At 42.2% G+C, this 26,649-nt stretch overlaps 1 protein-coding gene across 3 annotated transcripts in view; it reads left to right on the plus strand.

The window, feature by feature from the left end:
* The first annotated feature begins 1,273 nt into the window (after positions 1-1,273).
* TBC1D12 (TBC1 domain family member 12) overlaps positions 1,274-26,649 on the plus strand; it is a 49,108-nt gene continuing 23,732 nt past the window's right edge. For all 3 annotated transcript variants that reach the window (XM_052798807.1, XM_052798808.1, XM_052798809.1), the window contains exons 1-2: positions 1,274-2,250; positions 20,285-20,408. In XM_052798807.1, the coding sequence (XP_052654767.1) occupies positions 1,403-2,250; positions 20,285-20,408 (972 nt within the window). In that variant the 5' untranslated portion in view covers positions 1,274-1,402. The remainder of the gene's footprint in view (positions 2,251-20,284; positions 20,409-26,649) is intronic.

Here is a 26,649-nt window from a genome sequence, read left to right on the forward strand (position 1 = left end):
GGAGAGGGTCCACCCCACGATTTCCAAGTGCCCACCCCATTTCCCTTTTCTCGCTCTCCCGTTCCCCCCAAAAGCTGAGGGACGTCCTAGCTCCTCAAGAAGGAGCCCCAGGCAGGCCCGGGCGCAGCCCCGCCCGCCCCGTCCCTCGCGGCCGCTGGCACCGCCCGTTGGCCAGGCGGCGGCTCCGCGGCGGGGGCCGCACTTGCCATGCCCCCGGCTCTCTCCTCCGCCTCCCCCACCCCCGCCACGGCCGAGGAGCGGCCGCGGGACCGCCCGCCCCCTGCCCTATCTGAGGGGGGCGGGGAGCCCACGCCGGGTCTCCGTGGGTCCTCCGCCGCCCTCCTCAGAGCCCGCCCCGCTCCGAGGCCCGGGACTGCGGCGGCCTCGGCGCAGCCCTGTCTGTGCGACGCCGCCGCCTTCCCCGTCCTGCCGCAGCTCCCGTAAGCGCACCTTAACCTGCGGCACCAGGCGACCCTCGCAACACCCTCGCTGCTGTTCAACGTCTTTTTATTATTGTTATTCCCTCAAAAAAAAAAAAAACCCAGAAAAAAAAAAAGGAAAAACCCCGTCAAAGGTAGAGCTACTGAACGCCCTGCGGTCCCCTCCGTAAGCCCGGGCGTCCTCTGCCACGGCCGCTGCCGCCCCGGGGCTGCGGTGCCCCGTGCGCTGCCTTGCCGGGCAGGGCGCTGGGGTGGTCCGGGGGCGGGGCAGGGCAAGGCGACCGCGGGCGCGTCTGTGCAGCGCGGCTGCCGGCCCTCGGCGCGGGTGGAAGCGGCGCGCCCGACGCCTGCGGGGCTGCCGGGGCAAGCGGACGGGCCCGCAGGGCTTCTTAATCCCAGCGCGAGCGGGCAGGCGGCGAGGGCCGGCGCGCTGGCTCGGGCGGTAGGTGCCGGGCCGGCTCTGGGGGAGGGAGGAGGTTGCCGGCCGCCGGGCCGGGCTTTGCCGTAGCGGAGGGGCGCGGCAGGCCGGCGGAATGCAGCAGAGGCTGCGCGCGGCGAGCCTTTAGCTGGAATACGGCGGCGGCGGCGGGGGGGGGGCCGGCCTCCGAGGCACCTCTCTGGCGAGGAAGAGCCTGTCTCGTTGGCATCTCTATGGTCCCGGATGTGGTTGCGCCGGGGAGGGCGGGCGCGCTCGCTCTTCCTGCCCTGCCTCTCTATGGTGACTTTCCGGGGGGAAGGGCCGCCGGCGCCGCCGCGCGCCTGCGTGAGCCGGGCCCGCTGCCCCCCCGCCGAGGCCGCTGTCCGACGCGGTGAGCGGCGGCGGCGGCGGCTGCCAGCGCTCGCGGCGCCGCCGGTGCGGAGGAAGGCGCGCGCCCCGCCCCCCCCTCGGCCCCCGCCGCGCCGGGGGGGCCGCGCCCCCGCCCCGCTGCGCCGCTGGCATCCCCGGGGCTGCGCGGCGGCAAATGGTGGGGCCGGACGATGCCGGAGCTCCGGGCAGCGCAGCTGTGCTTCCCGCGGGCCGGCAGGAGGCGGCGGCGGAGGAGGCGGCGGAGGAGGAGGAGGAGGAGGAGGACGGGGAGCGGGATGGGAGCCGGGGCTTGAGCCGGAGGAGCGGCGGGCCGGGGCAGGAGCGGCTGCTGCAGCGGTACCTGGCGGCGGCGGCGGCGGCGGCGGGTGGGAAGCGCTGCCCGGAGAAGCCCGCCAACGGGGCCGCCTACGCCGTGGGCCCCCGCGGGAGGATGACCAACGGGGACGTCGGCTTCCTGCTGCTGCCGCCGCCGGAGGAGCCGCCGCCGCCGCCCCCTCGGGCTGGACGGGCCGAGCCGGGGCGGGATGAGCTGGGGCCGGGGGAGGAGGAAGCGAAACTGCAGAACGGGGGCTTCCTCCCCTGCCCGCCCGGCCCGGGGGGCGGCGGCGGCGTCCCCGCGGGAACCGCCTTGGAAGAGCCGCTGAGGAGCTGCCGGCTGCGGAGCGAGGCGGAGCGGCGCGGGGGGGCGGCGGCCGGCAGCGCCCCGCCGCCCCGCGGCCCGGGGGACGACGCTGGCAGCCGGGCGCAGGCCGCCCCCGGCGTGCGGACCTCCCGGTGCCGGCCGGAGCCCGCTGCCCTGCCCCCGGCGCCCCTCGGCTTCACGGACGTGAACCTGAACTCCCGCAACACGTACGAGGTGAGCCGCCGCCGCAGCGCCCCGGAGCACCTGCCCCACGGAGGGCCGGCGCCCGCGGCCCCGGCGCCGCCGCAGGAGCCGGCGGAGAGGGCCCGGCGGGCGGGCATCGCCGGCGCCGGCAGCAGCTTTGCCGAGTTCTTCACCAGGTAAAGGAGCAGGCGGCGGGGCCGGGGCCGGCGCTCCCGGCAGCGCCCGGCCTTGAGCCCCGGGCGGGGGGGGGAAGGGATGCCCCGGGAGGCGGGCGCTAAGGTCTGCCGGGGCTTTCCGTTCACGGGGGGTGGTGGGGCTGTCTGAAGGACCGTGTCTCGGGTCAGCGGTCAAAAGACTGCCGGTCAGATGGTGAGCGATTCCAGCCCCGACGGGCTCGTTTGCCCCCAAGTAAATATCGCTGTAGCGAGAGAGAGGCTTTGCGTTGGACGTGAGGGTGATACGGTGAAGGTACTCTTGCCGCTGCAAACTGTGTGGACTTCACGCTGGAATTTGCTTCCTGTGCCAGAGCGTTTTACTGTCTGAATGAACCCATGAGCTACTTTCGGGTGATTCTGAGAATCATTGCCAAAGTTGCAAAGGTCCGTAAAGCTCTTGCTACCTGTTGACGTTGTAGATACCGTTTACTTATTTTTTCTGAAGTGTGGTGTGGAAAGCTTCAAGGACTAGGCTTTGTGCTTAAATTAATTGGGCTTCTGTTAAGTTTCTAGCACAAACCCAAAAACTTTTAGGACATCGAGCTTTGTTACCCTGGGGACTCTGTAGCATCACTCACTTTGTAACATACGACACATCTTGACTGTAACAGTTTATGGCATACTCTATATTACTTTTATTATGTTTGAAGAGGGGAGTTTAATTTCCAAATTACTAACAGGTTTTATTCTCCAAAGCCCCAGAGTTATAGTTGTTATGTGGCAGTCACTCTGATAGCACAGTGGGTCTCTTAAGTGTTTTGAGAAGACCAATTAAATCCATTAGCTGAAGAATTGTTATAGGAGAAGTTCGATCTCAAGGCAGGATCCCAACTTGAGAAATAGGCTCCTTCTGCCAACCCTCAGGAAAGGGAGAGATGGATTCTTGCCTGAGGATAAGGATGGGTGCCTGAGGATAAGGATGGTGGCAGTTGCAGGGCAAGTTTGATGCCTCCACTTTGTTTCAAGGATGGGTTGAGAGATGTCCCTCTATACCCACTATTTCCTATTAGTGTTCTTCCCTCCTGCACTTTTTTTTTTTTTCCTCCCCACAGTACATGGACTGCAGTACATTACCTTCCCTTTGCCTCATTACTTGAACACTTTGACCAGTAACATTGGTACTTGTTGCTTTTTTGCCCCAGAGCAATAGCTTAATGACATTCTGGAGAATTTTCCTCATAGAAAAGACTGAACTTGATGTGCAGTAGAAGTTGTTGTCAATATACACTGACGTTTGCTGTTTTCAGTGAAGGCTTGGGTAATACATGGAAAAATTTAATTGCTTCTATCCTGGCAAAAGCTATAGTGCTGACACCTCAGTGAAAAAAAGGGTTTGCTAGGGAGCCAGTTTCATAGCCTGACTGGCCCAGCTGGCTGTACCTCTTGTATGTTTGGCCTGGTGAGCAACATTGGCCTCAGAGACTTTACCTTCAGCTCTGCCTATATGTTCATAAAAATGCCTTAGTTACAGCTGGTTTCATCTGAGCAGCCAAAATGAGATCTGCTAATAAAAACCACTTTTACTGATTTTTAAAAACAAACCCAGACTTTTCTTCCTTGATAGATTTCTCTCTAGATACAGTAACACTAGAGTTTGTAGTCTCCATTGCTTAGAAAAGTGGTAATAAAACTTTCTTTTCCTCATTTTTCTGAGTAGTTAGTTCTTGTCTTCTAAACTATTCCTGAAGCTTTAAAAGCTTAGACTTCTCACTTTTTTTTTAAACTGCTCAGATTCATTCAAAACTGACAGTTGCCATTGTAAGTGGATTTTTTCTCTAGTTCTTAGAGAAATACCTTGGCTCTCAGTAATGAGGGCTCAAATTGTATAAAAATTGTCCTGTGATTGAATGTTGGTAGCAACTATACTTGCTTGTAAAGCTTCTCGGCAGATGGTTGCTTGTATTTTTGAATGAGCACAGAGCCATAAATGATGTTGCTCCCCAAAGTTTAAGTTGTACCAGGTGGCTGTATGCTATCAAAAGTACTTCCTGAGAGAGAACAACTCATTCATGTGTTGTCAGAATGTGTACCTGCTCCCACAGTGTATGAGAAAAGGTACTGGATGTGCTAAACATGGGTAGTTCAGCAGCCTGGAGCATCTTATATAGGATATTTCACTTGTAATGCTCTTTGTCCATTTTACAAACTGTCTAAAATTTGGTAGCTCCCATTGTTTTTTTTCTAATAGTCCTAATTACATGGAAATCCTTTTAAAAGGTGGACATTTCTTGCTGTTAGTTAAAAACTGAGAGAAGGCAAGGGGGAAGTCCTACTGCCTTCAGTGTGAAAGCTTCATTGTTGTAATTGCCTGGTCAGACAAACTGTTCGGTCATGGCAGATCTGGGTTAGGAGGCTGCTGTTTCCAGCTGCTTGTTCTCAGCTCTTCAGTTATCAGACTGGCCTGCTTTGCAGTTCTTTGAAATCATCCATGTTAATTGTCTGTCTTCATGTCACTGAACCGGAGGAGAAACCGATGAGGTGAGGTAGGGGGAAAAAGTGAGCAGATGCCAACAGCAGTATCTTACCTGAGCTCTGTGACAGAAAGAGTGGCTGTGCCCTTGAGATTGTCAGTAACAATTATTCTAAGATCATGGGAAGGTTTACATCAATGATTAAAACTTTTTTTTTTTCAGGTAAGTATTACGTGTAATATTTGGCCCTGGGATCTTAAATTGTATTTGTGCCAAATTGGTAAGCCTGTCAAATCAATGCTAACAGTTTTTAACTGAAAAATAATTTTTTTTGCTGTCTTCTTGTTCTACCTCTTTGTTTCTCTCAGCATGTGAAGTGGGATGCCTCAAGTAAATCAGAGGTATGTGGAGCAGAGTGCTGTGGCAAGGAAAATTGCATGACTATGGTCACTTGTCTCCACTGTGCTACTGTTATGGTCAGAATATTAAGTGGCTTCTTGAAAGTCACCTGTCACTGCTTCGTACTCCTGTGTATGATTCATAATGCAGTCACATGTAGGCACTGTTCTTATGGTTTGTGGTCTTACATAGGAGCTTAGAAGTGCAACGCTCTGTTCTTGGGTTATTGGATGCTGTTGAGTACAGAATGGTTCAGCGAGCAGGAATGTTGTGTGGACAGTTGAATTAAAGCCATGATGATTACCTTGATTGCAGTATACTTTATCCCCTGAAGCAGCACATACAGAGCAGAACAGTAAATCAAAACGGGCAAGCAGCAGTGAGTATTCCAGGGCTGAGGTAAAGCCACGGTGATTCTGAACCTGTTTTAAAGATGCATTGTACTTCACAGTTCTATATGTGTGTACCAGGCATCATCTTAGCTTGTGTAGATATTGTTCGTTTCTGAATTGTGTACTTACTAGATAAATTTAGGTACCTGGTAGTTGGCAAAGTTTCTTATTCCTGGATTCAAAGCTTTTTGTTGACAACAGCAGTGAACTTCGTTGTAGTAAAGCACTATTTTCCCAAATACTTGTTTTCCAGAATTCCTCTTAACAAGTTTTCCTGTTAAAATCGCAAAGAGCTTAATTCATAACTGCCACTTCTCATAGGTCTTTAGAATGTGCTGTGAGCAATAGGTGTAAGGGGTTGTAAGCATATATGGTAGTTGGCATACATATCCTCATAAAAACTGTCTTTAGTCTCATACACCCTTCCTTCCTCACCCAGAACGGTTGTGCTTATAGTCCAGAACTTTTGAAAAATCTTCACTTGGGGAGATGATGGAAAGTTGAAGGGAGTCAGTATATGTAGGAACAAAACTGAGAAATCACTGAAGCCCACATCTTTTTCTCCCTCTTTGTAAACACAGTTCTGTGGTTTAGTAAGTAGGTAGTTCTTCAAAAGCTCCTAATCTTCTCGTTCCTACAAATGTCCTTGACAGAGACCATGGAAGGTTGCAAAGAGGTTCACTTCCCTGAGTATTGTTACTTGTGTATATAGTAATGTCTGTAGATCCGTAGTTTATATTTCAATTTATTACCAAGTAGTACCTGCAGGTCTTTGAGCTATATAGGCATATACCTAGTCTACAGTTGCATCTTGTGAATGTTTAATACCAGAATCAATGTTTCTCTTTGTATACAGAGCTTTTTTGTTTCATAAATCAGCATGAAACTTCAGGGGATGTACTGTGCATCTATGGGAAAGAAATCTGTTTTGTGGGGTTGTGGTCAAAAATGAGAGTCAAATGGGGAATGAGCTATCTTAGTTATGACAGATCTTCTAAACCTTCTGTTTGTGTAAAGATCAAAGAACAAATTGATGGGGGCACTTCATGATGCTTAATTTATATTCCTGTATTGCCTGTGCCTGTATCTTGGTCAGCTCTTGCTGATGTCCTGAAAGACTTGTGTGTTTGGTTTTGATTTTGGGGGTTGTTTTTACCCTGTCCAGATAAAACAACAAACAAACAAACAAAACCCCCCCCAAAACCCACAACAGAGTGCCCCTAACAGGTCAAGGAAATATACTGACATTGTATTGGGAAGATAATTGGAGAGAAGAGCTAAGGGAATAGAACAAAGCTTCACCCAGAAATTGTGAGGGCACCCTCCACCCTTCTGTCTTTGTCAGACCTAGCTTTTTGCTTTGTCTAAGCAATCTTGTAATTTAAGTGAACAAGCGGATACTTATAATTGATTTGAATTAAAGCTGACTGGAGAAAGTAGGCAAGAACACCTGGACGCAAATCTGTGACTAACTTCAAACAGTATTCTCTTTTCCTGAGTTAGAGATATAGTTAACTTGATATAAATAGGAAAAAACGTTCATGAAAAAATATTCATATTATCAAAATGAGAAGTTTTTCTGTAGATTCTTCATTCACTGTTTGCAAGAATGATTTATGAAGTTGTGTTGACATGTTGTCCAGTTTCTGTCTTTCAGTCATATGAGTAACAAATATAATGACAACTTGAGTAAATGTAATCTCCAAAGTAAAACAAACTGTAGCAAACTTTGAAGATGAATGCTCAGTACTTACCTTTTTTGGCTCCTAACTTTTTTAATAACTGTGTACATAGAAAACTTTACCCAAATTATATGAACTTTTTGTTCATAAAAAGGTCAGAGAAATATCTCTGAACACCTAAAGTTTTTCTCACAAGTGTGGGTGCCACTGTAGCAAATTAAATCTATATGACGCAGCCTTGTTTTTTTAGTGAACCAGTTCTAAGCAGTTCATGAAAATGAGCAAGTCCTCAAGGTCTAGGAGTTGAAAATACCTGTTTGAGAAAGTTTCACTCCCAGGCTTCATGATGCGTTGGTTTCAAAGGGTCTTGTGTTTCCAAAAAACATTAGCAATGGGTGTTTCACCATAAGTATGTAAGATGCTGTGCACCTGTATTGTCATTTTGGCTAGGATGTCTGTTGAGTAGCAAACCAAAGTTAAATTTCAGGCACACAAGTGGAAGAATCATGTGCTGATTTAACTCCGGATAGGTATCCAATTGCTATATTGCTCCAACTTCTGTCTGCAGCCTGTTCCCCCCCCCCCCCCCCCCCAAGCTGAATGTCACTTATAAGACCTTAGAGCCATATGTATAATCTTTATCAATTTAAACTACCTAAAGTATTATTAGCAATTTCTCTGCTCTCCTTGGTAGACAGTGTAATATTCTATGTTGGTACAGATATTTGCACTAGGAGTCTTATAATCCTGACAGGATTTTCCCTGAAGTAAGGTCTCCTTAAACTAATGCTGTAGGGTTTTTTGGGGGCGTGAGGTTGTATGTAGGTTTTTTCAAGTCAAACAGCTGAAATTGCTGTTTAGCGTGCAACAAACTGCTGGAGTCATAGCTTGTTTTGCTAAGGAGTTTTTACAGAGGCCTTTAAACTCAACTTGAAAGTATCTCCCCCCCCATTTTGCAGAAGGCCTTTTTCATTCCTTGGTCTCTTCTGCTTATTTTGTGTCACAGAATTTCTTGCAGACTCAATATATTGAGAGTAGTGTGACAAAGTGAATGGGACGTTTCTTCTGAATAGCCTCTGACTAAAGGGAGACTATTTTACATGGAAAATGACAACTGAAGGAGGTCGCTTTAATCACAGCTGGCCTCTAAGAAAATGATAGTTTTATGCTTTTGCTCTCCTGGCTGTTCAATTATTCATTAGGCTATTTTGTCTTGATTGTTTAAGAATAAAAAAAGGAGTTTAAGGGTTTTGATCGCATTTCATTCACATGGATGCAAAAATTGTTGTTCTTCTCTTCAGTTTCTGGGAACTGCTGAGATGTTTATGATATAAAGCCTGTCCTTTTTTTATCCCTTACTGGTCTTGTTTGTTGTTCAGCTGGGAAGGGACTAGGTTTGTTAGACTGGGTGGCAGGCATTGCTTTCAGTGTCTCAGCTTCAGACTGTGCTGTGCTTCTCAACCTTTTTATTATTGCTTTCTAAGGAAGTGAAGCTTAGGCAGTTACTGCCTGGTCTCTCTAATAATGCAGCCTCTTAGCTAGGTTCAGTCAAACTTCTCTGAGATTGAGAGGACTCGAATATAAAAATCCTACAGGTTTTTGAATGAAGGCTGAGCATAAGGAGAGCCTGCAAAAGAGACTGTTATTTTGGCTCTATTTGGAGGAAACAGTCTGTTGTGCAAACCACCTGCAGAGCATGTTGCTTCTAGCCCGGCACTGGAAGAGCAGCGCGAGAGGTGGATGGATGTTGTGTGGGTGAACTTATGACTTTGATTAGTGGAAAACTAGTTTTGGTGGTCATAGATGAGTTTATTCTTCCAGAACTTCTGAAGCCAAACACTCAGACTGGTGTTCCTGTAAATTCCTTTCATGCTTTCTTACCTCCTGACTGAAAATAATACCTGTGGACTATAGGAGGAAGTTCTTTTCTGTTTTTCTCCAAGGTACTCCTTTATTAAGAAGTCATGTTCAATTTCCATTGTTATATTGGGAACTTTTATTTAATGTGCTCTTGGGTAAGTGAAAGAGTCTCTCTTGGTAATGTAGTATAATAAAAGCTGCCTTGTTGGCTTCCCTCACCTAGGGCAGTTCTGTTGATCTAAAACTTCCTGAAGGCCAGCTATAGAAATAGGCAAACTAAGTGATTGTCTAGAAGTGAAGGAGAAAAGACACCAGAGATACAGAGAACAACAAAACGTCTATAGCCCTTCTGCCTCTGCTGGAGCCACAGACACCCGCGCTTGCTGCTGCTGCCTCTGTCACTGAGGTCTGGTCTGATGTGTTGAGGAAGATGCTGTGGGAGAAGGGTGTACTTCACACATCTTGCTCTCCAAGAACAGCAGAGCTGTTGATGCCAGCTCCTCTGCTTTCTGTAGCAGGGGAAGCTTGGCCCTGGCCATGTCTCAGACCCCACAAAGCTCAGTCCTGTCTGTATTGCTTCAGTTGCCTAATGCATCCATTAATGTAGGATCTGGTCTGTCTTGCTGCTGGGCAATAATGAAGCTGTTTGTATGCTGGATGCCATAATGCTTTAAAAAAACCAAACAAACCATGAACTACCAAAGGTATTTGGGGAGTTGGTAGCTGTGAAATGGGAAGCGGTGGAGATTCCAGAGCACAAAATATCTCTGCTTTGGGTGGCTGAGGGAACTGGGGTTGTTTAGCCTGGAGGAAAAGAGGCTGAGGGGAGACCTTATCGCTCTCTACAACTACCTGAAAGGGGGTTGTAGTGAGGTGGGTGCTGGTCTCTTTTCCCAAGTCACAAGCAATAGGATAAAACAGCCTCAAGTTTCTCCAGGGGAGGTTTAGATTGGATGTTAGGAAAATTTCTTCGCTGAAAGGGTTGTCAAGCATTGGAACAGGCTGCCCAGGGAAGTGGTGGTGTCACCATCCCTGGAGGTATTTAAAAGGCGTGTAGATGTGGCACTTGGGGACATGGTTTAGTGGTGAACTTGGCAGTGTTAGGGTAATGTTTGGACTCGATGATCTTAAGGGTCTTTTCCGATGTAAATGGTTCTATGATTCTAGCTTTTTGTTGTTGTAAACTTTAGGTGTTTTGCAGGTTGGTTGCTGTTCCTCAAATCCTGTAGGCAGCCGAGTGGTAGATTGGGAAATTTTGTCCTTGCTTTGTAAAAAGCCATCAGGCAAAACTGAAAGGAATCAGGCTCTACATATTAATATCAGCTGTGTAACAGATTAAAAATGGATTCTTGCATTTTGTAGTATTTCTGCAATTTATCACTGCAGCAGTGACATAAAATGTATTGTGAATTGCTAACCACAGCAGAAACCTGATACGCTGAGTGGCTACAAAAGTAGTACAGTAGTACTTTGTAGTACTACATTACACAGTCGAGTAGTTGACAGGCACTCTGTCTGGGACCAGAAGGGAAAAATACTAACTGAGGCTTAACCAGGCTGGTTGGAGTAGTAAGCATCACCAACTCTTGGGACATTCTTCAAAATAAAACTCTGCTCAGTGTTTGAACTTACAGTTCACAGACTTGCAGGCTGTGTCAAAGGCTGGAAATGTTTCTCACCTTTGTCTTGACAATGTATCTTGTATAGGAACATTTGGACTACAGGTATAGTGACTGCCCTGATAAAGCTGGTGACTTTTGCCTTAACTGAGAGTGAGTCATTACTGGAACAGTTTCAGGTAGTTTGCTTCACTGGGTTGTACTTTCTTGAGATATCTTGGTGAGCTGATTGAAGAATTTGCTGTTATCAGGAGACAAAGGGAATGTCTCTTCCCTGCTTCTGGTATTTATTTGATCCTCTGTGATCTGCTGTAGCTCATTAAGCTGGGGATTGAAAAAATGTGGATGGTTTTCTGTGGGATTAGTGAGTTGAATTGACTTGCAAGGTATGGAGAGTCTCGGAATCGATGCAGCAAAGGGAGTGCAGTACATTACTGGTGCAAGGAAGAGAAATGGGCTTCCCCTTAGTGGAGCTGAAGCAGCTTGGCCATTGTGTGTGTGTGAGGAATAGGTCTTATTCCTCTAGCACTGTTTTGCTTAGAGTATGTTGCTGGTTAACCAGCTGTGGCTTTGTTGGAATGGATATTCCTGGCCATGCAAGAAATAGCAGAACATCTGTAGTCAACTGGTAGAAATTCTCCACTTCTTGCAGCTGTGATGTAGGATTTTGGTTTCGATTCTGTGGGCAAGTGATGTTTGATTATTATTACAGAAGATTGACCACAGTGTTTGGTGTAGTATAAACATAGCTGCTGAACTGCCTGGTAAAATATGAAGATGATAGAATAGTTTGGCATAGAGTTCTGTTTTGCTAGTTCACTCTGAAAAGTAAAGGTGGAGACTACACTGATTATCTTCATTTACTGTTTTTGTACTTGAGCATTCTGAAATTTAACCATGTCTGTTACCTTCCGTATGTGTCTGCTTGTTTACATATGTTTTTGAATGCTTGAGCCTGTTTGTAAAGCTGACCCGTGCAACAGCTCTTTGTTAAGAGTATAATGTAGACTGTTAAAATACTGTTTACCAGTAAGTGTTCTGTACAGAGTGTTCTGTAATATTGCTAAATGCTTTCAACTCTTAAAACTTCCCAAGGGTTTGTGTACCTGTAGTAAACCTGTTTTGCCAGCAGAGTTTGTAAAGCCACTTTGGGACTGGTAGCAGTACTTCTGTTAATGTCTGTGGCCTTTCAAGGAGGCTGGAAACCTCCTCCTCCCCTACCCCTCAATCCTTAGCAGCTACTTGTTGACAGTTCATTAGATTTTAGGTATACCTAATTGTAGCTGAGGCTTTAGTTGACCAGTAATATCAATGGAAATGTCATAGTTTCATTAAAGAAAAAATAATACTGCAAGCTTGGTCTTGCTGGATAGGATTTTTTGGTTTCCTTATTTTAATTCTTTCAGGGGAGGAGGAGGAAACCAAAAACTTACTTGTATAGCACTTAAGACTGTAGTTTTAGACTGTTACAGGTGCAAACATTGAAGTTCCATTGGAGAGGGTTGTTTGGGATACTCTTTGGGTTGTTGTCCTGGTTTTGGCTAGGATAGAGTTAACTTTCTTTCTAGTAGCTGGTATGTTGTTATGGTTTGGATTTACTTTTTTCCCCGATTCCCTCCCCCATCTCACTGGGTGTGGGGGGGGAGTGAGCAAGTGGCTGTGTGGCGCTTAGTTGCTGGCTGGGCTTAAACCATAACAGTTGTCTTGGTGTGGAGAGAAAGAAGAGATCTTTGTTCTGCTTAAAGGTGCTAAAACTAGAAACATACTGTAATAGATCTGTGTTTGGGGGTAACAAAATTTTAAGAGAAGCTGGTGTGCAGCTTCTCCTTGCAGCAAGGTGGTGGAAGATGTGAACTGTAAAATCAGCTGGGTCACCTCTCCTCCAATATAGGGCAGAACTTGGAAACTTGTGCTCAGAGCAACTGTATAAATGTATTGAATCAAAATGGGCTGACGTTATTCTAAATTACTGAAACTAAAAATGTAGAATGTGTAATAAGTTCTAAATTTATCAGTGTTTTGTTCTAAATCTCAATGCTAAGAATTTTAAACTAAACCTAAAAACAGTTGCATGTTAACTTACAAATTAAGGTTGAAATGTGAGAGTAAAGGATGAGTTGATAAGTATATTTGTAAAGTAGGGGATATTTGATCTTAATATTTTTATGTTCATGTCACTTTCTCAGCCATGACTAATAATGTGAGAAAACACTTCTGAGCATGTGAAAGTGAGCAAATAGCTCCTTGACAATGTCATATAATTAAAATCTAAAATAATGGGGACACCCTAGCCGTTGGTCTTAAGAAATAATTACTGTGTGCACTCTGAACATACATTGCAACTTTTTGGATGCTTTTTTATCAATTCCTACAAGTGGTGTACTGTATATAAACAATTTAAAATGTAGAAATAGAATCCTACTTTTGTTGCTTTGCAAGCTTTGTAAGTGGCTAACCAAAAAGGTTTTATTTCCTTTTAATGGTTCATTATTTATGCTTAGAGTTGAGTTACGTTTGTTTCTGTATGTAAATTATTGAAAAGTCTTGTTTAAAGCAGAGGAGCTAATTGTGTATGATCAAGCAATGTTTTTCTGCTGTTATTTCCAAATTGTTGCACTTAAGACCTTAACAGAATGGACAAGACTTGAGTATGAAGAAAAATTCTGTTGTGTTCTTAAGCAGCTTATGCGTTTTACACATGGTAAAAACATGCCAATGTGAATGTAATAATTCTTGTTATGTACTCACTTATAGTCATGAAGGAATATGGAATTGTAGGCTTGCAGGGGCCTTCAGAATTTGTGCAGACTATTCTGAAAGTATGGGTTTAAGTCAAAATGATTCATTTTAATATTATACCAGTAAAAATGCATCTATAACAATTCCTGGGACATACCTCTTCTAACTCCTTACTGATACAGCTCTCTGGGTAAAGATTATTAGGTACATAAGTAGTTTCCTTATCAGTTTGTCTTTGGGCTAATTGAAATTTCAACAAATTTTAAACATGGACCTATTTTGTATGCCTAGGAAGCTTGTTTAAAAAATAGCATAGGGGTGGAGCAAGAACAGACTGTGTGCAGAAGCAGAACTCTGTTCTTTCTGGAGATGCAAAATCAATTGTATCGTAATACATACACAGTTTTTAATGAGTTTTGTACTTCATATTCCTTTTACAAATTCTGAGGTTTTATTGGAAGCAGTGGACTTTTAATGTACTTTAGTTATTGCAGAGAAATGCAACTTCTAGGGTTTTTAACTGCATTTTTGTAATTATATTTAGAACAAACAGAAAACCTAAACTGTTTTTTGTCCAACTCGGTGCTCATTTGTAGCATTAATTCTATGCTGGATTCCCCCTCTAAGCCTTTGTGGTTCTGGGAGGAAAAGTTATATAGGATAGAGTGAGGATGTTCTTGGTGTGATGCTGATTCCTTCCTGTTGGTGTCTTGCTTCCCTGGATTTAACATGAGACAGTTGTCTTATGCAGTGTCTAGATGCTTAATAAAAAGGAAAATATAATCAACCCTCACTTCCTTTGTCAGTTTTTGTGGCTTTCAAAGCTTGTTTTCTTAGCGCTTCCCTGTTATCATAGATCTTGAAAGGTGGATGCAAGGAGAACAAATGATTGTTGATTGAAAATGACAGTAAACCAGATTGTTATGTGTGTAAAGTAAAAGTCAGAAAAATGTTTTAACAGTAAGGGTATTTAAGGGCATTTAAAAAAAAAAAAAAAGTCATTTTTGGTACTCTAACTTAAAAGGTCACTTGTTGGAACTACTTTATTTGTAGATTAGTGAGTAAACATTTTGAGCAAGGTCAAAGTTACCTTGCAAGGGAAATAAATTAGAGAATAGTAGTCTAGCTTTCAGCATCAAGATTTAAACACAATATTTATTTATTTTTAAGATAACTCTGAGTTCTGAATATTGTGTTTGGAAAAAATTGTTTCTTTGGTGCCATGCTTCAAGTTTTGCAAGGATTGCTTTCCAGGGATGCCCACAGTTCTTTGTTGTCTAATATGGTACAGCATTTTGAATTAGATTTATCTGTATATTAAAATGAACGGTAAGGAAGCATGCTTGGTTGCTCAGGTGTAACAGTAATGATGATCATGTGTTTTATGCTCTCTTCTGAGACTGTATCCTTGTCTCAGTAGTTGATACCACTTGATTTTTGCTGTTTTTCCATAGTGCAGGATTAACGAATTGGAGAAAGGTAGGCTCATCTTAATATGCTTCATACTGATACTCATCTTAAATGGTTCAGGTGTAAGACCCCACCTTTCTCTGCACTTGAAATTTGTATATAGAGAACTAAAAACAGCAGACCAGGTGAAGCTTGAGTCTGAAGGTGGAGTTCTAATGATTTGATTCTCTAACACTTAAGAAGTAGAATGATGCTGCAAGCTTTCCTTTGATACGGAGGAGGCAAATCTGTATTAGGACACCTGTCTGCTTTGGCTGACTAATTATCTTTGAGTTTGCTATGCCTTCTAGAAATCTGATTGAAACTGCATTACTAGACTCACTGGCTAAACAGTTAGGATGGCTTTCTAGGCAATCACATTAAAATTACTTTAACAATGCAGAGTAAGCTATACAGACCAGGACTGCATTTTAGCTTGCCATCTCGCAGCTTACTTGCATTTCACAGATTTCTAAACTACTGTTTTCTTTCCTTTGTGGTTCTAGCACAATTCATGCTCCTGCTGCTCTACCAGGTTAGAATAGCAGTGCTACCAAATGACTTCCTTTAGTCCTGTAGCATTGAAAGCTGGGACTGGTGCTTAACAAGTGCTGTTGAATGTATGGGTTTAAAGGCTACAGGTTACAGTTTCATGGAGGGAGTGGAGAGATGAGTCAGGATCTCTATTTTGTTTTAAAGCTAGAGGACTAAGGGCAGATACAGGCTTATGAATGCTGTTTCCAAGTGTTACTGTTAAGAATGCTGGACTCAAATGGGAGTTTTAGGGAAAAATGGGAAGTAAATAAAGTTAATTGATTCCAATAATGCAGTACTATATCTCAACAATATCTGAGCTCTGAATCCTCAGAGATTATTCTTCTGGCAGGCTCCTTGGAGGCTCAAAGTTAAGATTGGAAACCCAAGGATGTGCATTTGGAGTGGGAAGGAAAGCAACTTCAGATTTTGTTGGGATGCACAAAGCAGTAAAATACTCACAGCCTGTTGTTACTGACACACAGCGGAGTTGTAAAAAGGGAAGATCCAGATGTGTGATTTTTGTTGAAAGAACTGTAGCAAAATGACATCTAGCTTGAAACTAGATTTGAGTTTGACATTTTTGGTTGAACAGAAGACTATCACAAGACTACTTGGCCTTATGGAGAGGTGAATCAATTGTACATAGAGGCACAGTACTGGAGTTGTGTCTAGCCTGGTGCCTTTCCTGCCTGCTGATGTTTGTGGTTGTTGCTATTCAGAGCACTTCAGCTTTCTTTGAGTGGCTGTTGTGCAAATATGGCAGCTCAGTTTCTAGTCTGGTGCTGGATGAAATTTAAAATTAAGCTTGAAGTTAATTGTCTCTGGTCTCTGATATTTTTCAGTAACTTCCTCTAAAACTTGGAAATCTGTCATCCTCTTGGGCTAGCATATATAGCTAGCTCAAAAAGTGGAAAAAAATTTTTGGTTTCAGATTTTAAGGGGGGGGGGGAAGAGAAGCCCAAACCCCCAAATAAACGACAAAAAAATCCCATTAAAATATCAAGTTCCACCTATCCCCTTCTGAGACTTAATTCTAACTGCATTTAGACTTCACCAATTTACCTTAAACAGCAACAAAAAAGTGATTTGAGAAGCAAAAGCAGAGTGGAAACAAGCAATTATGTTACTAGAACATCACATTAATGCCACCTGTGGAAATGGTTAACATCTTTGAATTACTGTACCATCAGTATGGTGAAACTTGCACAGAGTGCTGTGGGCACAGGCAGGAATAGTTGAAGAAATGTTGTTAAATAAGGAAGAAAACTGCCACTTGTAGCTGTTACAATAGCTGTTGTAGTTGTGTGATCAGAGCCCATAGGTTTTTGTATAGTGTAATCCAAACAATGTTAGGAATAGGTGTCTTAGTATGTGCCAGTAATGTTGTCTTATTCAGTGGCACTTCAGTTACTTTTCAAGCTCTTCAGTGCACCTACTGAAGCATTTTTGAGTGTCATTTGAGAGTGTTAATAGGCATTCCAGTGTGGTTATATAAAACTAGCAGGGAAAAAAGCTTGTCACTGTTCCACTGGGCTTTTGTAAACTAGAGCTTAATTCAGTGAACTGATTTAATACTTGTATCTCACAGGTCCTTTCAACAGAAAGCATTATTCAGTTCTAAAGTGTAGGCTTCTTTCTAAGGAATTTTGAAGTTTTCAAATGGATTTTGAGATTCTGTACCAAAATGCTACTGACTTTTCAGTCCATCTCAATGGATGACTTTTCCTGGGATCAGTGAAACTCATGAATATTCTAAGCAGCAACAAATACATCAAATCTAGTACACTTCCTGCAATTCAGTGAATGCAACTTGTAAGCATTCACAGATGCTGTTCCTTAACAGGGCTTTTGTAAGGCTTTACTGTTGTTAACAGCACATCAGATGTGATACTGTTAGCTGCCAAAACAATGTATTATAAGTGTCCTTCCATCTTCAGAAAAGCTTATTTGTAAACATCCCAGTAATTTCTCTTGGATTAGAATTCCTGTGTGAGGTTTATTCTGACATGATATCAAGTTTGACCAGCTTTTTGCCTTTGCAAGAAACAGACTTCAATGAATATCTACTCAATAAAATTGAAATTGTGTATTTTCACTCGTGCATTCATAAAAAGCGAAACAAGCCTTTGCTTAATTCAGTACACCAAAGAATATTTAAAAAAACCCCCAAGATTCATTATGGCAGGGACTATGTTCTGGAAGGTTTGTTTTAATGTTAGATTTGTTTTTAAAAAAAAATAAAAAAAATCTCGTAAGAGCCATGAGTGTGCCTAAATCTTTTGTACAGAAATATTAATTAAAACCTTCTGTGTGTTTACACGCTTTGCCTTTTAAAATCTGCCAGCTTCCTGGTTAATCATAAACCAGCTTTGATACAGTGACAGATTGCCATCAATGATAAAGGCATACATCTTTCAGCTTCCACAAGTGCTAGAAGCAATGGAGCTGAACTGCCAGGTAATCCTGGTGGTATTCTGTAGTATGTGCAGAGACTGGATGGTCATTGCTATCCATGAAGTCAGGATGCATGAGCTATTTCTTATTTTAAGAACGGTACTCCAGAATGTGTCTTCCTGCGTACCTGCTCTTGGGAAAACAATCTCCTCCAATTAAGTTTCAAATACAGGTGTATCTGCAGTAGTTGCAGATTTAAGGGCAGGCTGTAGTGTAGTATTTAGTTGCCTGTTGTCTTTAGAATACTTTGTCTTGTTTTCTTAATGATTCTTTGAACACTCCTCCTTCCCTCCTGAAGACAATGTAAACCACTGTGAAAGGCGTCCTGTACTTGTGAAATGAGCCTTTGTTATTAACGTGAGCACACTTTTTGCATCTTTTTTTCTTTTATGGATGGACCTGTTCATTTCACTAATGGTATGCAGTCCTGGGATTGGCTGAGGACAGTGTCTTTTAAAGATGTTGGTACCATGGCCTGGCTTTTTCATCAGCTCTTCCCTCCCCGTCATGTGTCAGAAACAGCTAGTTCGGTGTTCTGGGTGCTTACTTTGCATCCACAGGGATGGACTAAGATACTGCAAGTTTCTGTGATGGGGACAGTTGCGGGATGCATGGATCACAACCAATGCTACTAGAACACCTTGTATTAATGAAGCTATTATTAATAGCAACAGCTCGATTCCATTAATAGCAGGTAACTCTTCATGCAGTGCAAGCAATTATTCTCAAACATGTTTACTCAGTTACTGGCTTGGAACAACAGCTGGGAGACCTCCACAGAAGTGGCAGGGTGTACTAATTCACCAACAGCTTCTATGTGGGTGTTCAAAAAAATCTCTCAAGGCTCTCTCTCTTTCATCAGGTGTGCGCGTAATCCCATACTCCTTGCCTGCCTATAGCAGCTGCTGCTTTCTTGAATGCAGTCTTTTTCCTTTTATTTAACAAGCGGTTGTTGATGGTAGTGTGTGCTGGTGGCCTTGGACAGACGAGCAGAGTCTTGGTGTTCTGAGTTTCTCTGTTCTCCTGGATTCCACAAGACCGCTAGTCTTGAGCTTACCGGTTCTTGGGAGACTTTCACGCTTTATCAGTATCTACTTCTACTCTCCAGCTTGCTGTTTTCCGGTGGTTAGATCTTCAGCTACACACAAGCATCTGTAGAGTCCATTCACACAGACTTGCACAGAAAGGATTTTTGTGACACGCGTTTGCTTGTTTCCCAAATAACAAAAAACATTCTGGAACTGAAAAGAGAGTTTGTATTTGAAAGCTATGCAATGTCTTACAAACACTAACAGTTCCTAATTGTAAAACTATGCTGTATGGTCAGAGACCTTGACAACGCTGGAATTTAAGAGCGACTGTGTGCTTTTTGGACAGATGCAGTTGTTGAAGCATGCAACTTCTATCTGGGCAAAGCCAAGAGACTGTTTTCTGTGCACAAATGTGAATGCATTCAATTTGAGAAGGAAATGTATTTTAAAATACAGCAAATGGTGTAAGTGAAGAATAAATCTGGGGATCTCTTTCCAGAGGAAGAGTGTGAAAGTACAAGGTTAGCTAGTTAACACTGCACAAAAACATCTTCCAATAAAAGTGCTCTATATTTTGTTCGCTCAGAGGTCAACTTGTAAGCATCCTGAGAAGTAACCTTACAGACTACTTAACTTTTAATCTCTTTGTGTTTTTCATAAGTTTCTAGAAAGTAACTTTCCAATATTTAGAATAAATGCATTTCTTTCTTTTTTCAAAGCACTCGTGCATAGCATGCTCTGTGGGAGCTTGTGATTGAAGTCCAGTAGTACAGCTGAGTATCTGAACAAATGGTTGCTAGTATGATCTTGTGATGGTTGGCTTTCTAAGAAGTAATAGAGCAATGCAGTCATCTGCCTGTTTGCCAGTGCCTAAAGCAATTACACTCAAATTTTGTCTGCTAAACTGAAGCTGTGTGCATGTTCCCTGGTTTTCTAGTCCACGTCATGGAAGTGTGAAGGTTGCTGAAAATGTTAGTAGAAGTAATAGTTCACAATTTCTTTTTTAAATCGAAGTTACACAGTAATTTGCAGCTGTTTTCTTTTCAGTCTCCAAATAGTTCCATAAGATATGCTAAAACAAACCCCAAATAAAAGTCTGAGAGCTGTTGCATGCTGCTAAATTACAGTTAAGAAAGTGTCCAGTATTACTAAAAGAGCTCTGATATTGCATAAAGTAGCATAAAATGCAGAGGTAAAACTGAGTGTTAAGTACAAATATTAGCATCAAAGCACCTGTAGTGAAAGCTGCTGCACTTCAAGTTCATTATTTTAAAGTATAGGAGAAAGTGAAGGTAGCTATGCATTTGCTGAGCAGTAAATCTCTACAGTGGTGAACTTGGTTTAAAGAACTGTAAGTGGGTACAAATATCATTTGTTTATATGCTTATAATAAACAAAAAGAAAACCCTCCTCTCTTTCCAGAAACTTTTTCACTAAAAGGACAAAGGAACTCAAACCTGCTGTCCAAAGCGCTCCTGGTTGGAAGTTGTTTGGAAAAGTCCCACCCAGGGAAAACCTTCCGAAAGATTCCAAAATTATTCAGCAGGTGAGTAAACATCACACAACTCTAGGTACAAAACTTGTAAAAATTAATGTATAGGTATTGCAGTTCTCTGCTGTTATGTCCATGTTGTTACTGTACAACCATAGAGTGCTCTGGGAAGACTCTGTCTAAAGAATAGTAGTTACTGAGAAGAAGTTTGAGTTTTATGATTGTCTAGTACATTCTTCAGTACATCTCAGTGCTTATAAAGAGTTGATACGTGTTCAAAAAGTGTTTAAGCTGTTTTGGTCAAAACATAAGAACTTGTAATAATTTCCTGCAAAACTCTGCCTTATTTAACATGATACGCTACAATTTTTTTAATGGTAAAGTGATTGTAAAATACTCTAGGCTTCCTTTATGAAGTTCAGTTCTGAGTTACTTTTGCCTGTGTTGTGCAACAAAACCATAGTCATACTTTGTGTATTCAGTTTTTCTTCAAACTAGATATTAATCTAGTAAAATTTATCCTCTTAAAGCATTCTTGGATATTCTAGTGTTACGAAAGTGTTGGTTTCTTCTTCCTTTTTTTTTTTTTTTTATCTAACTCATCTTTCCGTAGTCGTCCTTGCCTGGAAGACTTACTATCTGGGTAACTTGTGAGAAACTGCTTAGAATTCTGAAACATGTAATCTTGTTTCATTTAAACTTTTAATCTCACTCAATGTATTTTTGTTTCAAAATAGTACTGTAAGTTGAACTTGTTTTGGAGTTACTGGGGTACTACAGAAAGGTAATTCTGATTTTCTTCCCCTGATACAAAGTTGCACTTCCATACATTCATTCCTGTGGAGTCTGTCTTTAATTTGCTAAAATAATAATAAAATGGCATAGTTTTTAAAGATGAGCAATTGGTAATGTATTGTAACAGTTAATGTTAATATGTGATCCTGAAGTTGAAAGATTTGTTGACATAAGAAAGTGAATGTCCCTTGTGTTGGTGAAAACAGTAACTTGAATCTCTTGAGAGCTGCTTTCTCTGTCTCCTTTCTTAAATTCCATATAAGCTGATGTGTTTGGCAGGTGCAAATGGCTGTGAATGAAGCAGTGTTCAGCCATCTTCTAGAAAGAGCTTCATGGTGAAGAGGGCCTTTTGGGAGCAACTAAAGTGAAAAACAAGAGGTTCTTTTTGAAGGACTTCAATGTAATGGGACTTGTCATACAGTAAAATGTTGTAGGAAAATGATGAGATTACAGAAAGTGCAATCTTGGAGGTTGGACAAGATGACCTTTAAAGGTTCCTTCCAGCCCAAACCATTCTATGATTCTGTGATTTACTCTGAAGTAAACTGAGTGCTTTTTCAACATTTTCAAATACAATTTTCCTTATTTAAGTTGTTTCCCTTTTTGGGTGGGAGAAGGCAAGTGTTCTTAGTTTACTTGCAGATGAATGCTGCTGGCCTCGTGCTATGAAAATACTGTGGTAAAAATCCAGATGTCTCTTCCATTCTGAGAAATGGAGAATGTGCACAATGCTACCAGTCATCTGCTTCCCGTTTTCTAGTAATGATGTTTGTTCTGGAGACCAAGTAATCATCTGCAAAAATAGTCTTATTTTCTTACCGTGTTGTCCCTCAGTGACTGTTTTTCTTTTAAACTGTAGTGTTCCCATTTTTTTTTAACTTCTCCGAAGTAGCAGAAAAGCAAATAATTAAAACAATGCATTGTCTTTAAATGTGACTGAGTTGGTCCTAGCCACTAATCATGTGGTTTGTGTTATGATGGTTACCAGATTAGGGTCACTGTTGGATTTATATAATCTTGAGTAATGTGTCAGTAATAGCTAATGTTTTTAGCTTTTAATTTAGCTAAAGCAAGCATGGTCTTTAGATAACTGTCTATCTTAGCTCATGATGCTTTATCAAAGGGGTATCCAGATAGATGGTATACTCTGCACAGAGTTAGATCGGCAATACCTCAGAAAATTTGATTCTTAAATTGAGAGGTGACCCTAATGTCTCCATATTTAACATGTATCAAATGTCTTGCATGCGCGTTTAAAATTTACAATATAGCTCCTTGTGCATATGCCTTTTAAGAAAAGGCAATGGTTTCTTTTCTCAAAAACATTCAAATTTGCTAAGCCGGTGATGGGTTAGAATGAATATAGGCACACTTGGTTATTGAAGTTATTGACAATGAGTGGAAAACAGTATCTTCACTTTTGAATGGCTGACTGAAGTCCCTAGACTAAATTCCTCACTATGCAGGAGATTTAAGTGAAAAGAATATAGGTAAGAATGCAGTTATGAGGCCTTTAAGGAGCTGATAGAAATATGATGAAAACTTAGTATGTTCGGTTCACAAGTAATTCTGTGAACCTGGCAGAATACTTCATATCCTACAAGGAATGTCTCTACAAACCTCCACTTTGACTTTCTTCTAAGTTGAAGTCAAGGGATCAAGTGTGATCTGAAACACAAAACCTGCATTTTCCCCCAATTTTTTTAGCCATATGTGGTCAGAACAATGGCTACTCTCTGTTTACCAGCTTTTGTAAAATGAGCTTCTAGATGTAAGACTATGCAGGTAGAATGGGCTTAAGCTGTAGGCAAGCTGCCTGTGAGGGAGTTTAACGGTAGTTTATTATTAGCAAAAAGTCTCGCCGTTCCTGAACAGCTATGGCATTCTCTATGTTGAACACAAAGTCCTCTGACTTTACTGATGCCAGTGGCCAGCTGTGGGAGGGTGCAAATAAACCCTTGGTTAAGGAAACTCAGTAATGAGTCAGCATCCTTCAGATGAAAAATGAGATCTTAAGAAGCCCTTTTGCAGGAAAAATTAACTCATGGGAGGAAAAACTTTGTAATTAATAGAAGGAGAAAGCCTCTTGAGTAAGGGTAATACTTATATCAAAGCTTTATGGCAATAGTGCCAAGCTTATAGGACTTTCCTATCAGTAAAACAAGCAAAAAAATTGCATCATGGTAAATTTATAGTCAAAAGGGTGGTGGAGCTCACATGCCCTGTTTCCATCCTGGCTGATGGAAGCCTCCTTTGTTATCTTTGTTTTGGTAAGGATGATGTACTAAATTGATAATTACATTTAAATGAATGCCTGTGGCTCCCAGTCACTGTCTATCAACTAGACATTGCTGTATATGCCTCTGCAGAGAAGTCAGGTAGTGATTCTAATACCCTGAATAACTTCCAAGAAAGTCTGGAAACTTAATTTGGGATACTGTTTCAGACATTTTTCAGACAACGACACTAGCCAGCTCTGCCTTTAGAGACTGTCTAATGAATATTACTGTAAATTACTTCCTTGCAAGTTTCTTAGCATGTGTAGAAGATGATAGATATTTTTGTCAAAAAGCAGCCTGCAGGGTTTGGCTGGCTGGGGAGACGGCAGAGTCCCCTGCAGCTGTGCTGCCATCAGCATGCTTTGGGTGAGATGCTCTGGCTCGAACTGGGTCAGAGGTTGAAAGTTCTTGGCAGCTGCATCTCCCTGCTTGCAGCTGCTGGCATGCTCGGCTCTCCTTGGATTTAGAGCTGCCCAAGCAGGATGTGATTGAGGCCAACTCTTTTGCTGGACATCTCCCTTCTCTGGGCTCCCTTCACTGTTTTTTAAAAAGGGAAAATAGCAACTCCTTAGGACTGCAAATGTCAAACGCGTTTGACGGTTTTAGGAAGTGTGCCTTTTTTCATGGACTGCAGCTAATAAAACTGGCTATTATAAGAAGTATGTGGTCATTAATGATCAGTCTGGTAAATTCTTTTCGGTCTGTACAGAAATCTGCTTTAGGTTAGACTGCTGAAATATTTTAATACAGAAGCATTTAAAGCAGAAACCGACTTCTGGGCTGATGTGTAACATTTTGGTGTGTATTGACTGAAGTCCAAGTTCTGTTTAAAAATGCAAGCTCAATTTTACTTTTCGTGCTTATGGTTAAAGAAAAGAGCTTTTAATCTATGATCAAAATGATTCTGAATGTCAAGCCATTAAGTTTAGCTCTTGTTTTATATTAAAGCAATCTTGAATACTTTTATTAATTTGTTTAAAGAAATATGGTGATTTTTTCCTAATATGCCCCAATGAAAGTCAAAATATGGAAATACACATTGCAAGATAAAAAAAAGTAAAACATACACCGAATTCACTTTATCAGCAGTTTTAACAAAGTACTGTCAGTGGCAGGCTTAAATGGTGGTGGTGGGGGAGGCTTCTTTTCTATTTAAATCTGACACACCATGAAAAGCTTGCAGTGATTTAGAAATGATCACTTGCTCGGAAGAGAAGCCATCTTTTCCAAAAGCTGTCACCTTGCATACAAAATGGAAGGTATTAATGTTAGACAGTCTGTTAAACACTAATGCTGATTTTGATGACTAGGTCACTGTCCTACAACTAACCTCTGAAAATATTTTTGGGTGGCTTTGAAATCTTTTTTAAAAAAAAAAAATGTACTTGATGGTTAAAAAACTCAGTGTCTTCACTTGCATATTTTTCCAGTGTCGTTATCTCCAGTCTGAAATCTAATGGAGAAATTGCATTCACTGAATCAGCAGAACTCCCGTGGTCTCCCAGGGACAAGAGTTGTCGGAGGTTTCTATTCAGAGGAACAGATGCATTTTGAATCGGTTTTCATACGACTCAGACCTCCTAACTTGCAATATTAACTCTTCCCTCCAACCTTTGTTGTTTTAGTTTAATAGTGCATGAAGCTCTTAACGCTTAAAAAGTGTATATGGCATGTTTGTCAACAAATCTAAGGACTTATTATCTGAAAGTAGGTAAATACAGTGCTAGATGCTCTTTTTCATAGGAGTGTTCTTAAGCAGATTGTTACCTAGATAGGGGTCACATTGGCTGGTCTTGCAGTACTACTGGAGAGAAGAGAAAGGTGAGACTTCTACCTCTTTAACACATGTAGGGTAGAAATAGATTGGTAGCAAACTGCCCTGAAACCAGGACAGACAATAAATGGGGGTATAGAGTCTTGCAAGGAACATGTAACACCTGAATAACAATTTGTCTACTAGCAGCAGTGAGAAGGCTGTGGTGGTTTTCTTTGCAGACACTGTAGCGGTCAGATTCTCAAGAAATGTCCCTCGTCTTTCCAGAGTCACACATATAGTCAGTAAAATGCTATGTTAGAGGTGAAACAAAGGCATTCCCCAATGTTTTAGACTTTTGCAATGATTATCTTGTCAGTAAAATGATAATGAAACTGGTAGGACCTCAGCGAGACAAATGCTTCCTTTTGTTTGCATAAAGGACATAAAATACAGTTCAGCTCCTAGTACCCGGACTTACCCAGCTGCTTTGACAAGGAAAACTTGTCAAGGAGAACTTCTCATGGTGTCAGTGCTATGTTGGTGGCACAAATGCATCTTCAGGGGAGTACTCTACAGTGAGCATGCGATTAATGTTTTGGAAATACTGCAGAAGTGTTGACTCTGCTGATGAAAATCCTTCTGATTGCTGTTTTTAAAAAAAAAAAAAAAAAAGTCTTCGAGGTCAACTATGAAGAGTATTGAAGCAAACTTTCTCTTCCTGAAGCTTGAAAAAGGAAGCATAAGCATTGTACATATTTTCATTTCTGTCCTTGGAAGTTGCTGGGTTTTGGGGAAACAAAGAATATAGAAACAATCTTGAGGTAATAAAAATGATAGAACTTCTTTTAAGTTTGATTTGGTGGGACACTAAGGTGGGTTGTTTTTTGGTCTTCTGGATCCTCTTTTTGATGGATTGCCTCCCATTCTATTGGGGCTTTGAATTTCTTTAGCAAAGGATGACACAGATAAGAGAAGAAAAACCAATTATTTTTAAGAAGTGAGCGTTTGCAGGTTAAGCAGACTTAGGCTGGTGAGCTTGAGGTGCTGCGATAGCAAAATCATCATCTAGGCAGACTATCGAATTCCAAAAGGATAGGATTTAGCAAAAAGATTCAGGTGGTAAAGATGCTGTCTTTCATGGACTTTTTTTAAAGTGTGGGGTTTGGGGTTTTTGTTTGTTTGTTGGTTTTGGTTTTGTGGTTTTTTGGTTTTGTTTTTTGGGGGTGTGGGGTTTTTTTGTTTTTTTTTTTTGTTTTGGTTTGGGTTTTTGGTTTTTTTTTTTTTTTTTTTACATAAGCCTTATCCTTCTGAGGCTGGCATGGTACTTCAGTACTGAAAAGGAGAAAATAGTATGGCAAGGGAGAAGGAAGCCTTTAAAATGCTTTTTGTTAGTCTGGGGTATGCATGGTACAAGAACATTGCAGATATGTTCAGAAGTAATGTTGAAGGCATGATAAAAACCTTA

Source organism: Harpia harpyja, chromosome 10 (genome assembly GCF_026419915.1).
Source record: "Harpia harpyja isolate bHarHar1 chromosome 10, bHarHar1 primary haplotype, whole genome shotgun sequence".
Classification (NCBI taxonomy): Eukaryota; Metazoa; Chordata; class Aves; order Accipitriformes; family Accipitridae; genus Harpia; species Harpia harpyja.